At 39.6% G+C, this 23,320-nt stretch overlaps 1 protein-coding gene across 3 annotated transcripts in view; it reads left to right on the forward strand.

Moving 5' to 3' along the window:
• The first annotated feature begins 2,346 nt into the window (after positions 1-2,346).
• abl1 (abl oncogene 1, non-receptor tyrosine kinase) overlaps positions 2,347-23,320 on the forward strand; it is a 33,747-nt gene continuing 12,773 nt past the window's right edge. Inside the window, exons 1-2 of one of the 3 annotated variants that reach the window (XM_085413917.1) lie at positions 2,347-2,897; positions 3,622-3,976. In XM_085413917.1, the coding sequence (XP_085270043.1) occupies positions 3,850-3,976 (127 nt within the window). In that variant the 5' untranslated portion in view covers positions 2,347-2,897; positions 3,622-3,849. Of the gene's footprint in view, positions 2,898-3,621; positions 3,977-21,252; positions 21,893-23,320 lie in introns of those variants that run through there. The other 2 variants (XM_085413918.1, XM_085413919.1) reach the window with 2 other exon arrangements.

Consider the following 23,320-nt stretch of genomic DNA (forward strand, 5'->3'; position numbering starts at 1 on the left):
TACAATAAATTTTGTGATTTCTATAAATTTTCACTGCATCTCAGTGTGGTCTGTCTGTGAACAAGGAAAAAACGTATCTGGGAATCTTTATTGTTTGGGCTCTAGTTCTTACAGGATTTTTTTTTTTTTTTTTTTTAATTTAAATATCAATATTGGGCAATTTTAAAAATCTGACATAGTAGCCAATATTTTTTTGTCTTCTTTCAGATAGATGAAAAAGATTTCTTGAAATTTTCCGTGTAGTTACTAATGACCCTTTACTAAGATTATGTGACGGTGCTGTTTAAAATGATATTTTTGTATCGTTGCAACAAGTTACACATTATTTATTTACACTCTTTAAAAGTTTTGTTGGATCAGCTGGTTGTTCTGTTTGTGGTGTGCCAAACACATGTTGGCAATAGGAAAGTTTCAGAGTTGTGGAGCTCTTTCAGTCATGTTAAGGTTAATTTATTAGACATTAATCTGATATATTGGTTAAGCTGATAAGAACAAACTTCTCACGTCAGCAGTAAAGGTTACGTATAATCACCATTTTAGTGGTTTTAATGGTGTCTGGAAATTGGTAGTTTTTAGTTATTATTTTAGGTTTGAGGGTATTCTTGCATAATCCATCCACTTTAAACGGCTCAATAATGGTGAAATGGGACTTTTCTTGAATAGATTGCTCCATAACCTCCTTTTCTTCTGTTTTACACATCCTTTGGTGGATTTGCTAATGTGCTAGGGGTCACTAGCTTGTAAAAATGTTTGAGCAGCTGGAACTCTATGATAAAATTCAGAAGTCATAGTTGACTCAGTAACTGTCCAAAGTGCCCAGTCACTGAGACAGTGGAAAAGCTAAAGCAAACCCAAACCATAATGTTTCCACCACCATGATTCACAGTATGAGTATGGCTTTGGTATTTGCCACTTCACTGGTACTGTAAACTGTAGGTTTTTTTGTTTTTTTTTTAACTTTCTTTTTATTGTTTTTCTTTAAACACTATACAACAAAACAACAACAACAAAAAGATAAATACAACAAGTAGGATAACAAACAAAAAAAAACATGTTGGATCTCTTTGTTTCTAGTTTGTGGTAATGAGGTATGTTTGTTCTTAATTTTGGGTGTTATAAAAAATCTAATTACATTTTCCAGCAGTGCAGTCTCCAGGCACGTGATGATGTTGTTGACTGCTGTATTTTCCAGGTTTGTGACCATTCCTCATCAGATATGTTCACTCCCACTGTAGTTTTATTCTAATTTTCCTCCTGGACAATAAATGCTTTCCCTTGACACCTCTCATGTAGGTTAGATTTGTATAATATCTTTCTTGCGGTTGCAAGAATCCCTTGCTAACCCTGTGAAGAAAGTTTTCTTTTCTCTGCTTTTAGTGTCTTTAAGTTCCCTTAAAGTGGATAATTACAACACACCAGAACACAACAATATATATGTTAGAGATTTAAATTAGGTAAATTCCTTTAGATCGTGTAAAATATATATTTATATACAATCATAGGTTCACTCCCTACAGATATCCTGATAACATGCCACCCCTGATTCTAATAAGTATCTCAAAGTGGGATAAATGTTGAGTTAGATGCTTTAAAACTGAGTAAAGTAACCAAATTTGTGTAATTTATCTGTAAGCACAGAATCGAGTGTTTTCATAGTTTGATATGCCATCCATCCATCCATTCGCTTCCGCTTATCCTTTTCAGGGTCGCGGGGGGCGCTGGAGCCTATCCCAGCTGTCATAGGGCGAAAGGCGGGGTACACCCTGGACAGGTCGCCAGTCTGTCGCAGGGCCAACACACAGGGACAGACAACCATTCACACTCACTCCTAGTGACAATTTGGATTAATCAATTAACCTATCCCCACAAGCTGCATGGTGGGACCCACTCTTTGGACGGTGGGAGGAAGCCGGAGTACCCGGAGAGAACCCACGCAAACACGGGGAGAACATGCAAACTCCACACAGAAAGACTCCGGCCTGATGGTGGAATTGAACTCAGGACCTTCTTGCTGTGCGGCAACAGTGCTAACCACCATGCCACCGTGCTGCCCAAGTTTGATATGCCAAAAATCATATATCCATACATATATCCTGAAGACAATTAGGCCTGGGCTAGATCATATTCTTGAGCAGTGAGTTCTTTATGGCTTTGATCAAATCCACCATTATATGTGTGGGTGGATGAACCTTTAACCTGTGTACCTTCAGCTTTTCTCCCCTGTGTGAGCGTACTCTCTCTGCCTCAGCGTGGCTGCAGTGTTGCTGCTCTCCCAGCACAACAAACCTTTGCTCTAGTCCTCCTGTGCTAGTCCACGCACGCACGTTACGTCGTACGTCGCCCCACCCACCCAGTAAACCACCTTGCGTATGGAAGTATGGCTGCCCCAGCTACAGAACTACTACTCGGCCAAAGTTTACTGCTGCGATTTTCACGTGAAAGCTATGAATAAGTACGAGAGCCAGGGGTTCGGTAACGAAGAGCTCGGCGACTGTGAACAGAGGAAAGGACTTGTAAAAAGAGTCGTCGCTCTCTGCCCGGCTGAGTTGCCTCGATTTGCCTTGATTGAAGTGCCTTTTAGTCCGGGTACCGCAGGGGAAGAAACTCCGCAAGACGAAAAAGTGGACACGGAAGTTTGAAACCAACTGTGGCTTTGGAAAGACCAGCTGCAAAGTGTTGAAAGGGTGGCGGTCAAATCATGTTTTTGTGAGACGTTTAAGTGCACTTGTCGGCGGTTTCCCTACCAGCGAGCCAGCGACAGCCAACTGTTGCCTGCTTGGTGTGCATTTAAGGGTCTGGCGCTGCATACCACCAGCAGTTGGTTAGCTTTCATGGCTATCTCCAACATTAGCTTAAGGTCGCCAGCTAACAAATCATATATATGTTTCTGTGACCGTGTAAGTTTCTGTAAACACTTGTTTTTACTCCCCACGGCGTTCGTAACTAGAGCAAAAGTTTGCTTTATCTGGCACATTTACTTCAGTGCCTGTTACTGATGATTAAATGATCTTTTTTTTCATTATTTATTTTTTAAACTTTGGTATTCCAATAAAATAAGGGCAGTATTGTTATGGCTATCAATACTTGCTACTTTTCTTGCTTTTTCTCTCCGTGACTAGTTTTTAAATCTAACACTTGGCAGTTTTTTTTGCATATCTATAATAGAATAAAATAGAATAGCCCTTTATTGTCATTGTACAACTAAATTGTGGGTGCTCCACACCAACTGTGCGGAATAAAATGTAAATGGTAGATAGCAGGAATAAATATGAATGTATCTTAACCTAGATTAGGGGTTTTAATAGCTATCTTTTTTATTTAAAGAGCCTTGAGGCAACTGATATTGTGTTTGGCGCTATATAGATAAAACTGAATTGAATAGACGGGCATTAAAATTAGAAAATTTAGCTGACGTTTAGGTTATAGGGAACAAGGGAAAACTAATTTGTATAGAAAAGGAAACACCTGACATCACAATTAAAGTGGAACACAATAAAACTAAATGAGCAGTTAAGATTAGCTTGTGGTTTGTTATTTGGCACAAACTTTATTTTGACTTTAGGGTCATATATCTTTGTGTTAAATGAAATCATCACTGAATCTTGTTTTATTTGTCTCTAGATTGCTGTGAAATGTCCTGTAAAGCACTCACACTCCATTAATGCATGATAAACAGAGACATACTGGAGCATCACTGATTTGTGCTGGTGACCTCCATCACCTAAATTCTGGGAGGGGAGTGCCCGAGCCAGGGGAACGGATTCTTTTCTTTTCCCAATCTCCTCTTTTCCTGGTGGGCAACTGAGTCCAGCTTGGAGAGTCCCGGCTGCGGCCTGGCACCCTGCCCTTATGGGGCAGCAGCCGGGGAAGCTTGTAGGGGACCAGAGGAGACCCAGTTTGCCGGCCTTCATCAAGGGCTCGAAGAAGGAATCATCACGCCATGGGAACCAGCCCTGTAATGTTTTTGCTGTGCACGGTAAGATCAAATGTTTTTGTCACTTATTACGTTGACAGCAAATGGATTTCCTAAAGTATAATAAATTTGCTCAGTAGGGGAAATTCTTGATTGTTGAAGTGTGCATGTGTGCATTTTGAAGCTTTTTTTTGTTTGTTTTTTTGAATATCTTGTGTGGGCATTGGCCTGAAATCAAGCACAAAAAAATTCATTGTTATTTTTGACTCTCCCTGTGACAAACATTTTTTCAGCAGAATAAATCCCACAGTGAAAATGCACTTACTGGAGCAACCACTGTACATATTAGCCAAAGCTAAACATCGATTATGATCTGACTAATTAATCAATGAAGATAAAATAAATTGCTGTCCAGCTGCTATATTTATGTTCTTTTTAAATTTTACACACTTTGTGCATAAAAAACAGTATATTTTTAAAGCTCATTTTTAAGAAAAACGATGACATGTAGCTTGTATTTGATGGAAATCTATTAGTAAACATTACCAAATTAACTGTTTACTAATAGATTGAGGAAATGAGTTTACACTTGACCCTTTACAAGATGTAACTTAGTTTATTAAATGTGTGTTTATTATAATAATGACCTCCACAGATGGAAGCAATGTTCTAATGTAATGTCATAAAAGTTTTTTGAGCTTCTTGGGCACAGAAATGCCTTTAAACCTTCAACACAGTCTTTAAAATATTTTTAGCAAATGTGTGCAGTATGCTGAGGGTTTTTCTGACTTTACACTGTCAGACACACGAGATAAACTTTGAGTGACTGCTCATTGTCAACATGTCAAATCTTAACATGAGTGATCAGTCCAGGAATGTTTGGTAGTTTGGTTTAAAAATATACTTCAATGATTAATGGAATATCAGAATAGTTGCATTGTTTCTCCACACCTTTGGGAGCCATGTTTGCCTCTGGGTAAGACTGGCATACTGTTGGTGCAGAGCTTCACCACGTGTGAGAGAGAAGTCTTACCTGGGTGTGTGTCGTCTTTGTGGTTGGCGGGAAGTGTATCGTTTATGTCCATTTAAAGCCGTCTGATTTTGTTTCTGTTTTTCTGCTGGTTTGAGTCTCTTGTTTTTTGTCCACATATTCGATCAGAGCAGACTTCCATAGTTTTAAACATTGCTTATGAAACACTGTCATGTCATGTATTACTTTGCCTCATGTTTCTGTCATTGCTAGCTTATTATTTTCCAGTTTGACTAGTAAAACTGTCTTTGTCTAAATGTGTTGCCCAGAATAGTTAAACCTAAAAAATAAAAAGGTGCAGGAAGGCTTGCACTCTGTTCTAGATCAAAAAAGAAATGTATGATAGTAGGATTTTTAATTTGCCCCTGTAAACTTTTTTAATTGGTCTTAAATTTTCTGCAGTGAGGGGTTCAGATCAAACAGGAAGTAGATTATTACTGCATTAAGCATTTCTGTCTAAAGACCAGACATGCACCGATTGTGAAATTCATGGGTAATATCAGTGTTTAGAATATGGCTGAGTGTCGATTCTGATGGGTTTTTTTGTGTTATGTTTCCTGTGTTTACAAAATCTACAGAGGTATAAATGTTTTTGAAACCTTTCAGCTCTGCACACGTTCTTTTAACATTTATACACCAGTGCAAAGTTATTAATCACTGGCATCTGTAAATGTCATTTTAGTGGTGAACTTTTGCAGTATTGATACTGGCTGATTCCTGGGTGCACCCCTATGTGAGGCATCAGTGGAAAGAGAGGTAAACAGATATTATCAATGTAGAAGACAATTTTTCAAAGTAATGGAAGGGCTGCAGAAAAAAGATACTCATTATTATCAGAGATGCATCTTTTTTTAATTTAATTTTTAATATGATTTTTAATTAGTGGATGTGAATCATGCATCTAGCTAACTGATAGGTTAACCGAATGTGTCTTTAGCGTTGTGATTGCCTTGGCAGGATTGCTTTCCACTGACTCTAAAGCTTGCTTAACACAGTGGGGAACAGGACATCGAAGGTCATGCAAACAGAATGAAATTGTGTGCTGGTAAATGGATCGAATTTTGTAAAGGGTTACTGACATGGGATGCATTTGCTTTTCCTTTCTATCCCTTTCCTCTTGTGATGTGCAGGTTAGACCGTAAGAGGGGATGTGAGTCACAGTGCAAGAGGAGGGCAAGATCAACACATGATTTTATGTTTTGTTTTTTTCTTCCCGGTGAAGCAAACTAGTTAAAACTAGGATCTTTAGAACCATGCTGCTTCTCAGCAGGCAGGTTCAGACCTCTGCATGCAGCTGCTTGGGAAAGAGACAGAGGTAGTGAGGGGCAAGCAAAGACCTGTTTCTGTTCTTGGCACTTCTGCATGCTGTGTGTGTAGGTATGTACTGTGTTTAGGCATGGTTAGCTTGTACAGAACTATTCCATTTTTAGCTTTCACCATGTGTGTTTCAAATTGCAGTGTGTGCGTGCTTAAGTTAATCATACAACTGTGTAGTTCAATAATTAAAGTACATAGTTAGTTAACTGAAATGAATCTTAAAAACCAGAATATGGGGGAATTAACTGAAAAAATGCAAAATGTTTCATTGACATTGTTGCGTTTGTTGGGGAGAAAACTTACAGACATACAGTACAGGACTTCAGAGTCACACTGCTAGCGATCAAAGATTTATGTAAATTTGACAAGCTGAACGCATTCTGTAATGCACAGGAGATACGGCATGAGATCGGCTGTAGACCATTGTCAGTCAATCAGGACGCAGATCACAATACATTATGGGAAAAAAAAAAAGCAAAGAAATTAGCGAAACAGCGAGGCCACGAAAGGTGAACTGCATTATAGCGAGGGACCACTGTACTGCAGTTTGTGTTGTGTTTCTATCCATCTATCCATTTTCTCCTGGTGATCCTTTTCAGGGTTGCGGGAGGCAAATCCCAGCTACCACAGGGTACATCCTGGACAGGTCGCCAGTCTGTCGCAGGACTAACACATAGAGACAAACAACCATTTGCACTCACATTCACACCTATAGGCAATTTAGAATGACCAATTAACTTAACCCCACTAACTGCATGTCTTTGGACTGTGGGAGGAAGCCGGAGTACCCGGAGAGAACCTACGCAAACACAGGGAGAACATACAAACTACACACAGAAAGTGCTTCCATTTGGTTGAATAAGTTGTTACTTTGTAACGCAGAGACAACTTTACAACACCCTTCATGTGTCATTTATTCTTGGTTAACATCACTTGTTCTAAACTGATGATTTCCTTACTAAAAATGATGAGGGTGAAGAACATTGATTTCTGTCTTTTAATGTAGTGTTATGGTGCCATTACACCCACCGTTCTTGGCCTTGCGAAGGGTGCAACACTCCAAAAGTGACATGCATTTGCTGGGTCAAGCCACGCTTTGGTTTCATTTTGGCCAGTGGTGCACCTCTTGACTTTTGTAACCTTGTGTGGGTGCCGCAGCTGATGTCACAGAGTTAAAGCCACTACAGAGATTCAGAGGTTATACACAAAGAGATTTTTAAAAAGTTAGTGCCTGTGACAGCACCGATAGGCTCCAGTGGGCCCGAAATTCTGAATAAGTGCTTATAAAAATGATGGATGATTTTTTTGTTTTGTTTTATACTTCAGCACAACTAGCCAGAGAAAAAATATCTGTTTATGGAAACTGGGATGTGTATGTGACTGCGAGTCATGTATTTGTATTGTAAAACCCATTGTGGACTTAAATTATCCTCTGACAAATGAAACACATAAAAGGAAGTAAAACTATTAAAAAGTAAAAATCACAGCAAACTAGATTTGAGCAGACAAACCCTGGAAAGTGAAACTAAAATGAATCTGGAAGAATTCACCAGATTTTCAGTCAATGTGTCCGTAGAGCTGGGCGATAGAACGATAACGATATGTATCGCGATATAACTTTTACTCGATAGAGAAATTAAGCTATCGCGATAGACTTCGCCGCTCTTGTCCTCTTAAAATAAAAAATAAAAATAAAAAAATGTCAGCCAATCCAAACTAAGTAGCGCAGAGCCGAACCAATCACAGCCGCAGCGTCACGTCGCGTGACTTGTTACATACAGCACAAGTGCCAAGCCGCACGTGTGTTTGTTTGGGAAGCAGGCAGTGGGTAATAATAATAATAATAATAATAATAATAATGGATTGGATTTATATAGTGCTTTTCAAGGCACCCAAAGCGCTTTACAATGCCACTATTCATTCACTCTCACATTCATACACTGGTGGAGGCAAGCTATGGTTGTAGCCACAGCTGCCCTGGGTAATGGAGCCAGCGCGTAATGGAGGAAATGAGTGTGCCGACTAGAAAAATCTACCGAGCGTGACCGAAGAGAAAACAGATGACGGTTCCAATGCCGGAGAGATTGTCAAACGGAAGAGCCATAGAAGTTCCGTAGTGTGAAGGTATTTCGGCTATTTCAAGTCTGACAAAAAACAGAGTAGCGTGCACTGTAAATTGTGCCGAAAGCAAGTCTGGAAATACAATAAACTGGTGCATGCGTCACACTGTGCGCTGCGTTATTGTTTCGGTGAAATGAATTTCTACAATACTGTTACTGTTAATTCTACTCTCTGCAGTGTTTAAATGCTTACATATACACACAGTTACTGTCCGTCCACACATACGACTCGGGTCTGCTTCTATGCCCCAGCTTTGTTTACTTTTTCCCACCGAGGCTTCTAGACTTCTGATTGGCCAACATTTCTGCACGGTTAGGAATCTAGCGCCACCTGCTGCTTTGGCATGTTCATAGCAGCGTTTTCCTTCATTTCTGCCTTTATGTGTGGACGGGATTATTTTTTAAAACGAAAACGGAAAATCTCCGTTTTCAAAAATACCCGTGTACGTGTGGACGTAGCCTCAGTCTCTGACTGGAAGCGCTAATTCGTCATTCGGCTTTTGTCAGACTAAAGTAACTGTTAAAACTGTTTGAAAAGCTCAGCTATACAACAAGGAGAGATTGAGAATTTCCTTTTAGTTCTCAGTTTATTTGATACTGACAAAAGTTAGTCAGTTTTGTCTGTTCTTCTGTAAAACAAACTAAGATTTATTTTTAGAATTAATATTTTGTTTCTAAGTGGAATTGACAATTTAGTCTGTTTTTGTTTGTTCTGTTTTGAAACTTAAACGCTTTAGCGGCTGCCTTTTGTGTAGTTTGCAATATTTGCCTTTATTTATCTGAAAAAGTCTCATGTTCCTTAAGTACATCTACCCTGTTGAACTTATTATGGGAAATAAATATTTAAATAAAAACAAGCTGCTGATTATTTCACATTTTACTTGTGAGCAACGGCACATTTAAATCTTACAAATATAGTTATTTGGCTTATATCGTGATAGATATCGTTATCGCCTGAAATGAAAAAAACATATCGTGATATGAAAAAATCTCATATCGCCCAGCTCTATGTGTCCGTGGTTGGTGTCAGCATAAAATTTTCTTTAGTTAGATATCTTCTCTTTAGATGTTCCAGCAACCGCTTTAAAGTGCACCACTTGCAAGCTGTAAGAAATTAAATGGCTGCATAGAAAGACTTAAAATAATTCTTTTCCTTTGTTTTCATTCCCTGAAATGGGCTGACGCTGGAAACAGGACAGCTGTGAACGTTTTGGAGAAAAGAAAAGACTTTCTATCTTTTTTTAAGGCTTGCAACAATATTATCTGACTGTGCTTTAATATTTGAAGTACCCAAATGTTGGTGGTATAAAAAGGGAAATTCGCCCCCTGGTGGTCACATTTATTTATGGGGTTGTGTTTTAGTACAGTGAAGTGGTGACCCAGATACCATTTCATATAAAAAGTGTGCTTAATAACCCCACTTAATAACCTAGGATTTAGGTTTCTGTGGGTTTTTTTTACATCAGCAGTTAAAGCAAGACCTGCAAACCACAGGACAAACTGTAAACCAATGCCATCACAATGTTATTACGTGGATATTGTGGCCAAAGTGCACGCAGTTCCTATTAGCAATAATTTGGTGCGTTTATTGTGAAATTATGTAAAACAAACAACCATAATGTAAGGATGGGAGTGTTTGTAACCACCACTGTACGAAAACATACAAGAGAATGCACTTAATCACAAATACAAAAGTGCAGTTTCAAAGCAAATGTAAAGATTTTAGTGTAAAATGATACATTTAAATATTGCAGGTTTGTGGTTGTACAATGCTTCTTTGGAAACAGAAAACACAGATTGATTGTAATTGCAGATAATTTTAGTTTGTAGGCAACAAAAAGCGACCATTGCTAACCTGCGGTCATCAGCCATGTGAGGTGGGTTGCAGAAAACCTCTTGCATGTAGATACTTGCTTGGATATTTGTCAGCATGAGCACAACAGGACTTTTCTTCACCCTGCACTTTTTCATTATTTGATGCCCTGAAGAAAGCCTGGCAGGGCTTGAAAGTATGTTCAGGGCACAGAGAGGGAGATGATTCCTGTTTCTATTTGCTAATTTCTATTTTGGGTTTTTGGATATTAGAGCAACACAATATTCTGGTTAACATAGAAAAGTTGTCACGTATATCAGTGGTTAAATTAATAAGCCAACTGACTTGCATGTTTATGAGGGACTGGTAAATCTTGATGGTGGGAATCACCGGAGACCCCGTGATATAATTGTTATCATGATACTTAAATCCCACTATGATATCTTTGCGTTTTTAAACATTTTGTAAAATGCTTGGTAGTGCAGTAAGGTATATCATGATATATTACAATTTATGACCTTTAAACTTTAAATTCTAATCTGTCTATATTGCCCTATGTTCCCCTCATTTCAGTCATTTTGATTGCTGGAAAATGGCTCAACACTGTCATAAATGCTACATGCACCTGACAAACTGAACTGTTTGTATTACAGTCCAACTTAACTGAATGCAAACATGTGGGCTGCTGTGCTTTTACAGGTATTTTGAATGTGAGCCAGCAGCTGCCAGTCCTCAGTGAGATAGTCAGCTGTTACAGACACAGGAATATGCAGGCCGTGACGATCACGCGTCGCAAGTTAATGCAACCCTTTCTGCTGTAGCCTACCTTTCGTCAACTTCACGCTTCGCTTCTGTCTCGGTGCAGCTGCGTCTGTTGAAGCTGCATGTGGGAATATCTGGCTGTTTTGAGCATGTAAACAAAAGCTGTCGTTTTCCACAATGTTGCATGGACACGGGTCTTTGCACTTAAAGTAGGTGATTGATTGATTTTTGTCCTTTTGGCTTTGTCAACTTAAGAGTGAGCTGATGTAAGGTTAGCTTTGTAGTCCTTGGATAATGTTATGTGAGGATGGTGGCGTGTTAGATGAGCCCTCATGTCGTAGTATTCCTGGAGTGTTTTACTTTCGTGTGACACTCTTGCATATCCCAGCAGCAAACAGTGTTCTCTTTATTTATTTTTTTCTCTGATGCCACTCTCTTTCTTCCTGCACGCTGACCATCACCTCTTTGACCCCTTAAAAAATAAAAATAAAAAACCCCTCAACAACACTACCCGATGGACTGAAAAGCAATTGATTTTTACTATTAGAGCTCTAAAAAGTTCAATTAGTATTTATAGTTCATGTAACAAGATAAACTTTTGTCCCTTGCAAAATGTTATGCTATAGAGAGCCTAAAGTTGTAGCGCTAAATGAAGCAGCAGTAAAACTGGTCACGTGCAGGAAGTATACCTGATTTCGAAAATATGGTCATTTATAGTGGTGATAGATGGTCATAACTACTGGAGATGCCATGCTCCAGATGGCAAACTTGGGTATTTGTAAAACATTTAGTTTTTGCTGGATCTACTTCAGATTTTATTAATTAGAGAAAAAAATCGTAACTGTGCAAATGAGGATTCTTTGAGCTTTGGAGTGATTTAAGCAAGTTAACATTGCCTTTATAAAGTTGTCCTAGAGAGCAGACAGTGACATCATTTGATATCTGTGTATTTTCCTGCAGCAGCTGCATTTAGCATGTATCCAGTGAGGGAATCCGTTTCTCTTGTAGTCAGTAACTGACTCTTTTTTGGCTGGAACTTGAGGAATCTATACAGTCTAGACACCAAATCTCCTCCCATGATCCCCGTGGGTCCTGAAGATGGAAGGAGGGGGGTCTGTGTGTGTCCGTGTGTACGTCTGTGTGTACATACGCACCCACATACATACCCACAGAGCAGGCGCCTCATAGTAATACTCATTCAGGCCAGCTGTTAGGCCACTGGTGGCTTTTCCCTTACCGTGGCAGACCCTGTCTCTACACTAATGGACACAAAGGTCTTCTGCAACTCCCAACCAAGGGGACTTTTCTTTTATCTAATGTTTAGTTCCTAATCTCGACAGTGGTTGGTTAGTCTTTGGTGATGCTGTCATGTTGTCATACTGTGTTGGGAAATGTGAGTAAAATAAATTTGCCCCTGTCTGGATGACACATTGCTGATTAGTAAGCATTTCCTCTCTCATTAGGTCTTGACCACCTGGAAAAGAGTCTGCTTGCAGCCACAGTAGCCAAAACGGCTGTCTGTATAAATCAAGGTAGTCTATGCCTTACTAGTTTTTGTCTGTTGCACTGAAGAGACACTATTTTGGTTTTAAACCTTCTTTAATGAGCAGGCTTACATTGTCGAGGGATTTAGACAGTAGACAGTATTGAGCAGTTATTAAAACCTGCTGTAAATGGGCTTTTCCCCATTTTAGCATGCCTGTAGAAAAGAGCACAGATTCAACTCTTAATGATATTGTCACGCTAAGCTGCGATTAATCAGTATGCACAACAGCGGAACAAAGCACCTAAATAAATAATTCAGCTGTCATTAATGCTGTTGTTTTTACCCGTAGTCTTTCTTTACCGTGACATGTCCAAATGTTTTCCTTCAGAAAGGCCTATTGTGTAACTGTTATCTGACCAGTATGATGATATCGTCAATGGGTTCCGGCCAAGGCCTCTTCATCCTCCACTCTGTTTCCTGGGGAATAACATATGTTTATATGTGATCTGTTGCTCCAGGCTCTGTTGAGTGATATTGTCTATTATTCACAGTTAAAAAAACAAAACAAACAAACAAAATAGAAAAAAACAAAAGAGAGAGAAAGAGAGAGAGAGATGCACACACACACCACTACAGCAGTGGAGAGAAGAATGCAACCTCTTATGCATTCCTCTCTCAAATAACTGGTGCAATCCCCCTTTCTGTTTTGCAAGTTGTTTTCCATTCAGATCATGCCGTATATCACATTCTTAAAGGAGACATATTATTATGTTCTTTTCTGACTTCATTATTTTATTGTTGGACACTACTTGAGTAACTTTGCATGAATTGGGACTTAGTTCAGCTGCTCTTTGAACGAATCTGTTTTTAGCTCTATCACTTTGTCTTTTAACCCACTTTCCTTCTACCTGGCTTTCCTGAGATGATTATATTATGGATATTTGCTCTGTTTGACATCACGCATAGCCGACAGTAAGAAAAAAAACAACAACTCTCAAATGGAGTGTGCAGAGCAGTCCAAAGCCCAAATTTTTGGCTCACAGGTATTTTTTGCAGACATTATTTTAAACAATGGCCATGTTTCATATGAGCCGATTAAACAGTGCAGCAGTACGTACATGAAAGAAAGTAATAGGTTCCCTTTTAAAGAGCTGTAAATTGAGCTGCACGCATGCCTACATGTAATTACGTTAACCTGAAGTAAAGAGATCCCAAATGGCAGCAAAGAAAGGAAAAAAGTGACACTAGGGCTAAACCAAAGCGTAAACCAAAGCCTTTTCGATATACGTAGGGCACACAATGTTTTAAACAAAACAATTGAAAGTGTATGCATGTGGATTTAGGACAAACAGTCCTGTTGAGTCACTGACTCTCACCCTGGTTTTTGTTATTTGAAATCACTTCAGCATCAGAAACACTGTGTTATGAAATCTCGGCTTGTGATTGCGCCGTTTCTGACTAGAAAATAAGTATTTACTGAACCATCTGTGTTTGTTTAAAGCTTTTGTAGCCAAGTTAGACTGTCTTTGTTGATAGATTGCTCAAACTTGAATCGGCTTCTTTTATGTTGGCATCACTACAGTTTTCGTTGTCTCAGTGCAACATGTGGGATCTTCCAACTTATCTCCCCATCGCACATACAGACTTGTGTGCTTACAGAGAACTTCCAAGTTGAGTTAGGAATGCAGCATGGGAGCTTGTCACCACCTGGTTCCATAACACAAGCCCACACTCTGTCACACGCTCACCCTGTTCTCCACTCCGTACCCAAGCAGGCAGTCCCAGCTGTTGTTTTCTTTGCAGACAACCTGCTACCTAGCGTGCCAGCTCTTTCTTTTGGTAAACAGTTCAGCTTTACAGTTCAGAAATTCCCCCTCTTACAGATGATATGATCAAAGGCAGACATGAGGGCAGCACAAGCTGACGTTAGGGCATTTATATGTGGTTGGTGCGCCTCTGTTTGTCTTCAAAAAGTTCCAGTGTCATTTCAGTTAAGCGGGAATAAGCAACCATTCTTTGATTTGTTTTCTATTTCCCCTTCCTGTCCAGTTTATTATGAAGTACTGTCATGCCGTCCTGTCCCTTAATGCTGTAGTAAGCTCCTCTTCATAGAGCTTTAAGAGGGGGCCTGCAATGCTCGCTCCATCTGGATCCACTTAGACTCTAAGAAGAGCATAAGCACTTCCACTGCTGCAGCCTGAGAGTCTCATAGCCTGAGTGGCTTGCTTGTGTATCTGTTGCTGTTTTTACTCCAGTGGGCATTCAGACAAATGGGTCTTTCCCCAGGCATTTAGATGTCTCTAAGACATGTAATGTTGATAGCAGGAAAACTGTGCACAAAGACTGTTTCTTTCTTTACTTTTATTTTGTTTGTCTGTGCTGTCTTGTCACTGTGTGGTCATTGTGTTACCCACTGATTTACATCCAAAAGTAGTAATAGAAGTTTTTGTGCTAACACTCTTTTCTTAATTTCTGTAGCACTGCAATCCATCTACTCACATGCAACCTTTTCTGTGCAGCTTTCTTTTTCCCTCCCGAAAGTTTGCCTTTCCTATTCTGAATCTGCATACTCATAAAATAATGTGATATATGTTTGAAATAAGCTGTTTAATGCCAGCACTCTGGGTAAACTTTCAGAGTTTTGTTAAAATCTGAAACAATACTGGATTAGCACCTATTTCTGAGCCCATTTGCTTGGCCTTTCTTCTATCCTGCTAACTTTCAGGCGTTCGCAACACAGATGATTATGTTGTCATTTTAAACATGACAAGTGACGGATTGTTGTGTATATTCGACACCGTCTGTCTTGTTTGCTCGGTATATGAAATTTTAACCCTAGGCTATCACCCATATGTTCCAGTACTCTGCAGGTTTGCATAATTATGACTTTTATGCAAGGTTTGCATCTTTCTGGCACACGCTGGACAGGCCACAACACTCCATCATGTGGAAAAATTATGTTGTGCTTAGTCACTTGATACGAGTTGCCCTATTTTTCATCTGTCATCATGATAAAATGGTTCCCTCATTCCTTTTCCAATAGGTCGGCGGGGTTTTGCTGCCAGACCGTCTGTACTAAAGATTGCTGCAAAGCTGAGCTGTTAGTATACTCTTGTCCAATCACATGGCGAGGATTAAACTATACACATGAATGTACTTGTATGGTTAGCTTCCCTTCCATCAACATTAGTAACTTATTACCACCTGCAGCTACACTTCTACAACATTAACCTTGAACTAGACCAGCAACTGTTTTCTTCTTAAGTGTCTCCCTGTGGAGAATTACGTGGAAATCTAAACCCCCTAACCTCAAGTGCAGGTCTGCATGCCTCCGACACTCTGGCTGCATTCTCTAGAGGGTCCTGGATAAACAGCCATATGTGTACCCACATGTATACATGAAACCTGATTCTTGAGTGTCTGTTCAATCAACAGATTAAGGACAACTGACAGATGCGGATTACCTTTGGTGCTAAATTGTGTACAATAAAAATTAATGTGAAATTGCTAAGCAGAGCCCACATAGCTTTGTGCCAATCGCTACACCCCATCTTGTTGTACTCTGAAAGTTTATTCAGTTTAAATGTATATTCATTATTTTTCCATAATGTAGATCTATGGAATTTATAGCATTTTTATGCACTGTGGATATGCTGGACTCTGTGCTCTTTTATGTGCGGGACAGAAATCAGGCTGATGACAACTGTAGTTTTTCATCAACTTCTAATTTTCTTCTTTGTTCCTGTTTTGATTTATCATGCAAGTCAATTGTATACCTCTGCCTTCGTTGCCTTAACACGTCATCATATGAATATGTTCCTAGTGGGTCTTTTTAATTTTGTTCGTGTTTTGGGAAGAGAAATCTGAGTCTGGGTCATGTCAGTGTTACCTGAACATCTTTGCACAAATAGTTTGAGTCTTATTATGAGCGCTCATCCCATACTTCAAGTTTTGGACAAAGAAATCAGGAAGGCAAGAGGGGGGGGGGGCATAGGAAATGGAGAGAGAGAGAGGGAGAGAGAGGGCTAAAAGCCACCTCGTGGGTGGATGTATGTCAGCTAACTGTTAACACACTAGGTTCAGATTATAAAACGCGAGCGAATGATTCTCCTATGATCTCACTTCCAAACAATGTGCTTCATGTTTCTCCATCTGCAACCTTTTTTCCTTTTTCCTCCATTTTTATAGCCCCTCTCCTCTTCCCCTCATCCTCATCTCCCCAACACTTTGTGACTGCGGTAAGTTAATGGGCCCTTCTCGGAGTCGGAGGGAGCCTGCATTTCTTCTTAATTGGTGTTTGGGGTGGTGCATGAGAGGAACACAAATGTTTGCCATACCAGCACTGAAGCAGTGATGTAGGGCCTAGTGGCATGTGACTGAATGTTCAGGGTATTGAGTTTGTTGCTCAAAGCCAGTGAGACTTTGCCATATTGAACAATTCCCATAATTACTAATGAGACTAACAGACAAGCATACAATAGTGTGCTAAAGTACTGAGAGTATCATGGATATGTTGTTTTAGGCCCACCCATGCCAGTGCTGTTATTTGTATAGAGTCACCTCATCCTCTTGGCGGGATTCCTCTTAGTTTGAGATTTTAAAAAGCCAATCTGAGTTTGGCCGACACTTGCAGCCTCCAGAATACCCGTCAAATAAAAAAATAAAGGAAGAAAAACCCCATCACTACAGTTTAAGCTGCATCGTTCTATGTATTCATTTTCACCCTTTCCCCAGCATTGAATAAAACTTTTCCCTTAAGCTTCATCTCGTAGACAAAATAAAACAGACATACCCAATGTGACATCACTCGTCGGATTTGGAATCCATATTTTTTTATTTTTCTTAAGCAGGAGGAAAATCCCGTTTTTAATTTGTAAATCTGGAGGTGAGTTGGAACAAAGAAAGGGTGCTTTTCTGCCTGGGCAAGGAAGAGAAAAAGTTATGAAACACATCAAACAAATCTGCAATGCCTGGAGCAAAATGTACAGCGGCCAGGTACTAACTGGTAAAACTAAATAACACTAATCAAAACTGTCAAGACAAAGAATTTGGGGTATTTTTACTCTTACAGTTAATTTTCTCTGGTCAGAATCAGTTGATGAATTGAACTTGTACCTTTTCCCCATTGTTTGATTTGTCTCACACAAAGAAAATTCCAAGCAAACCACAGTGCGTCCCTTTTGGACTAGTGGATAACATGGAGAATTTCTCTAATTATCACTTCACTTTACGACTAGTTGGTGCAGTTTGTATATTCAGGATGTCTGCGTTAGTCTGCCACATCCCTGAAATCAAAATATACCTGGCTACAGGAAGGTGTTCAGCTCAAACTTGGAGCGTAGACATGGAAGTTGGGTTGGATCAAGGTTAAATTTAGATCATTTGGAACTGTAGCGAGACCACCTACTTCAAAGGGTCTCTTTGTAGCTGATTTGGTTTTTACTCTGTTCACATCTGCACAAGCAAACTGCACCAAAGGGAAAAAAACACCAACCAGAGTTTTATTTAAGCAGACTAAACAGCGCAGGGGTGAAAGCACCCTTAGACTATAGAGTACCAAAAGTGGATACCAACACCGAAATACCTTAAGCTACACTTATAAAAACAAAAAAAAAAGAGAGACCAAAAATAGAAACGAGGTCATAGAGGTCTATGGGAAAATGGCCCTTTCTCTGTTACCTAAGTAAACACTTTCCCCACTGATTTTACAGGCTTAGTGGTTAGTTTAATCTCAAGTTGAATAAAACATGGGGCTCATTTTGTAAATTATCACAAGTGAGCAGATTGATTAGTCATTGGCCATTAAGTTTGTGGACCCTCTGATTTGGAAAGTGGAAACGTTCACCTCGAGCCTTTGTAACGGGGCTTCAGTGATGTATAGGTGAATTCACAGTGGCTATGTCCAACTGTTATACTGCCTATGATTTAAACAGAGTAATATTTTATGGACAACCTTTATTGCACACATAGGAACATAAGTTGTCATCAACCTGAGCAATGTTATTCTTACTTCCTCTGCTCTTTGCAATGTAGACTCACACTGAGCTAAAACAACACAAATGGAGGTACATGACAGAGCCTGCTACTCGACTGTGATATGAAAGAGCTAATAGTAATGAACTAGGTGCAGTGTAGACTCACATGCATTGGAAAGGGCTTTGGAGATGTTAACAAGAACTTGATTTTTAAAAAAAAATATAAATCTGAGTGAGTTTTTTTTAAATAACCTTCATGCTTTCTCCTCTCTTTGTCCTTGACTGCATCAATCTACACATTAAATGAGCCACACACGAAGCCAATTATAGGTTGGACAATCATTCTAATGCTCAGTAATCAGTAATCTTTTACTAAGATGTATATACAGTCATGCGAAGAAGAATGTTTTCACAGGACTCAATGTATTTTGTTAAAAACTAAGTACACCCTTACTGGCATCCATAGGAATTAAGAGGGTAAGTAGCAGCCAGGTGCTGCTAGTCCACTTGATTAACATTCACACGTTTGCCACAGTCTTCTCAGGAATCCCTGCAAGTTCACCCCAAGGGCAGACCATGCAATGCTCAGAGAAACTGCAAAACATCTCAGACTATACAAGCCTGAGGTATCATGTTAAATTTAAATGACATCTCAATTAGATAAAAATGGAACAAGTATGGCTTGTTTGGAAGTGTTGCCAGGAGAAAGCCTCTTCTCTCTAAAACAGTGGTTTAGGTTGGTAGAATTGCATCTGAACAAAAGATTTCTGGAATAATGTCCTTTGGACCATGTACCACAGTACCATGTTTGGTGAAAGCCAAACACACACTCACCACAAACATGCTATCACTCTATAAACCAAAGAATTCTAGAGTCAGATGTGAGGCCATTTGAGGCCATTCGTCCAACAGCTTGGCTGAAATTGGGTCATGAAACAGGAGGTGTTACCTAGTCAAAGTCCAGACCTCAATCTGATTGAAATGCTCTGATGGTATCTTAAGAGAGCTTTGCATGAGAAATTGCCTGTAAACCTCAGTGAACTGAAGCAACCTAAAGAAGAGTGGGCCAAAATTCCTCCATTCCTCCAAAAATGTGCAAGAGTCATACAAAAAATGATTTCATGTTATTGCTGTTGAAGCAGTTTCTACAGTTTCTACATGAGTCTGTAGAATCCCATGTGAAAATATTATTTTAACCAGTAGTTGATAAAGTTTACATCAGTCAACAATGTCACTGCATTCCCATTGTGTTTCAAAGATAAGTCACTGTCATCAGTATGCTTTCCTGTGTAGGGTGTATGTTTAGTCCTTGCTTTTGAAATGAAATTCCAATGAAAAGGTCAACCAGCAAACTAGCCTGACACTCCTTCTATGCATTATGGTGTCCACCCAGTCAGCTTCCCAACAACACCTACATGACTGGACTTCTGATCTCTGTATTCAACCGCATACACACAGTGAAATGTAAGTCATTTATGTGGAAAATATTTGCCAGGGGTAGTCAGAAGCATGTTAAATGCTGTGGTTTTCAAAGCAGTTTCAGGATTCAGTGTATTGATGACCAAAGGTCTTTCATATAGCATGGTGGGACAAAATAAGATGATTGAAGACTCCGTACTTTCTCACTTGTGTATTCCTGTTATGATGAATGGGGAGAACTTCTTCTTTTCTTTTCTTTTCCTTTCTTTTCTTTTTTTCCTCTCTGTCTTCTAGAATATATGGTAATTTGCTTTGATGTAGGTTTTTGTAGCTATGCAGGTTGTGTAGTAATTGTTTTTCTTTGTCCTGTTGGACTACTTGATAAGTCAAGCACTGTATGTATGAAAAGATAGGCTGGTTGAAGTCTGGTCTCATCTTCCAGTTATTTTGCATTATACCTTTGTGTCTTAATATTTGTGTCTTTAAATAAAACACACACACACTCACACATATAATATAATGGTCAGTTGGGGCACAGGAGGGTGCATCTTGCATATGTTTTTAGGAATGGATTTTTAAATTTTGCTAAGAAGCTTTCGTCAAATAGTTTAGAGTTTTTGAAGTTTTTTGACAAATGCCATTGGCAGCTTTAGTAACATTCCAGACTTTGTTGCTTTTAATAATAATTTTGACTTTTTTCATGGGATTTAATTCAGTAGATTTAGTACGCTAGTGTGTTGCAACCTCCGCTTTAGTGATTAATACAGAGATAGCTGGGGGAAAGAGAGAGTTGTGAAGTTGTCCAGCAACTTCTGCCAAGGGTTATTTCTTTTTCTAGTTATGGTCAAGGCAGAGACCCTGCCTCAAAACCACAGAGCCACGTATGTTTCTTGTAAAGTAAAACAAATACAAGAGACGGTGACAGGCCCTCATTTTGATTAATTTCAATATGTTGCTCACTTAATTCCCATTTCAAATGACCTGTGGTAAATGAGTGTGAAGTCCAGAGCACACACTGGCAGAAGTTATACTTTTCCCCTGTTGATTGAGCACTTTAGCTATGCCTCTAACAACCTGTTTCCAGAACAGATTCCTCAACCTGTAAACATTTCAGACGGCAGGGAGAGAGAGGAAAAACCGAGAGAGAGGGTATAGTGGCAGAAAGATGAAGGGGGGAGGGGATTTAAGCATTTTAGGAGGAGGAGTGTCTTGTAATTATCCTATGACTTCAGCAGAAAGAAAGGAGGAATTTTTTAGAAGTATACACCATCTGAGCTCTTTTCATAGTTTGAAATTAGAGCGTTTGACTCACATGTTGGCATGGGTTTTGGGATACTGGTGGGGTGTTGTTTGTATTCTTCTCGGAGAGTGTGTGTGGTAGTGGTCTCTCCCTCCTACTTTTGAGGTGGGAGGGCTGAGCTGATGTCATTGAGTGCAGCAAACTGAGCCTGAAAGAGGCTCTTTGTTGGCAGCTGCAGCACGAGTAGTCCCTGTGCCTCGGATACTCACTCACACAGGGGGACGGAGAGAGGAATGGCACCGCACAGACGGCCCTAGTGTGTACTCAACTGATAAATCTACAAGGCGATAAACGTTTGGACAAAATCTGCGCTATTTTGTTGGGGTTTTTTTGGTGATTGTTTAACTGTGGAGGCAACCTAAAGCCAAAGAGGGGGGAAAAAAACATGGAGACGCTCATAAGGAAAAGTTGGTAGACTTTGCCGGACAGCGGACTCTTTCTGTTTCGGAAAGGAGTGAGAACAATAATAAAAGGATACATTTCAGTTGGAAGGACTCCAGGAAAAACAAACCAATATCTATTTCTTCTTTACTTGGTGTTCTTTCCACTTTTGTCAGCTTCTTTTGGATTTTTTTATTATTCTTTTGTTGGACACATGTAGACGAGAAACGTTCAAGGGACATCTGGTTTGAACAAGCAACAATATTTTCAGCGTGAAGGGAAAGAAAGCAAATGAAAATGTTGGAGATATGCCTAAAATTGGTGGGGTGTAAATCTAAGAAAGGCCTCACGTCGTCCTCCAGCTGTTATTTGCCAGGTAAAGAAATCTAGTTTTCTGTTTCTTTTGATTTTTACAGTTTGCCATAAGAGGAACAGTCACAGGAGAGATGTGAGAAATGGAGAAAAAGTAAAGGCTTATGAGCACAGAGGAAAGAAAGAAAAGGTTGAAGTATCCACCGTGTAAAATCTCAACAATCATTTCTGGGTTCTGGAAAGTGAAGAATGGGGAGGGGAAAGCGGAGATCAAGCTCAGGGGAGGGTTGGGGAGCCCAGACACACTGGCTAGCTGGAGAGGAAAAAAGTGGAAAATGAGACGGAGAAGAGAATACAAGGAAATCTGACTCCTGCCCATGTCCCACTTAACTCTTGTTTATGTGGAGAGGGGATCTAATCTCAGTCTGCGCTCCCTTTTTCTTCTCTGCTGTATTACACTACTTCAATCTTGTTTAGTGCTCCCATAATGAAGTTAGTAGATAATGAAAGAGGGAGAGGGGGTTGTGAACTTTTTTCCTAGCGTCACGCACAGTTGATTTCCGGATTATCTATGCAACACAAGGGGAATTCAATGAAGTCCAGGACATATTGGGTCTGTACATAGTAAAAGATTAGTACTGGGAGACTGAGTGAAGTCTTGTGTGTTCTGTAGATTGCACAACCAAATGATTTAATAGAGTTAATAGTACTTGTACGGCCCCATTGAAGTAAGTGACAGTGATAAAGAGCCTCTAACTCTTAGATCTTATTGTAGAAGGCACAACAAATCTCCTGATTATGCCTCAGGGAGGCTGTGTTTGTCTTTGATCCATGAACAAAGCAAGCTTTTTGACATTGTTGGAATAATTATATTCCATGGGCATAATAGCAGGAAGATTGTGGATATTTTCAGAGAGCTTGGGGTTTAAATGGTGTTTCTTTCATGCATAGTTGCCTACTTTTTCACCTGGTTCCTTGCTATCTCCCACGAACATCTTGCAAACATATCTACAGTCAGTAGAAGTACATCACCACTTCCTACTTCAGTCATAGCATCTTAAGCAAAAGGAATATATTAGGGTAGAAGTTTTCCCCTTTTCATTACTCATAAATATGTAATTTTGTACTAAGTGTGTTCCATCTGCAATAAATCAGCCTTTTTTTCTCTTTACCAGTTGATGGGAACTAATTGATGGGAACTAACAGCTGTACCAGCTGGTTAGTTGCATTTGTAAACTGGTTCATTAGAGATAAGTAGAATCACCAGGATGACACAGCTCCTAGTTTTTTGCAGAAATTTTCTTTCTTGCATCAGTGTTTGACTTCCAGTGCATTCCTAATGCTGATAGAAGTGCAGTCATGGCTGTAAATTCTTTAGGAGTTCCTCACATATTTAATCATTTTGACTGTCATCTCACTAATGCAGCCAGGACATGCTGTAATTTCTCCCACTCCATGACTGGGGAGAGCTGCGGTCTGATACGAGGGCTGC

The sequence above is a fragment of the Rhamphochromis longiceps genome, linkage group LG7, assembly GCF_057381845.1.
Source record: "Rhamphochromis longiceps isolate RC_006_pf linkage group LG7, R_longiceps_female_GT1.1, whole genome shotgun sequence".
Taxonomy (NCBI): domain Eukaryota; kingdom Metazoa; phylum Chordata; class Actinopteri; order Cichliformes; family Cichlidae; genus Rhamphochromis; species Rhamphochromis longiceps.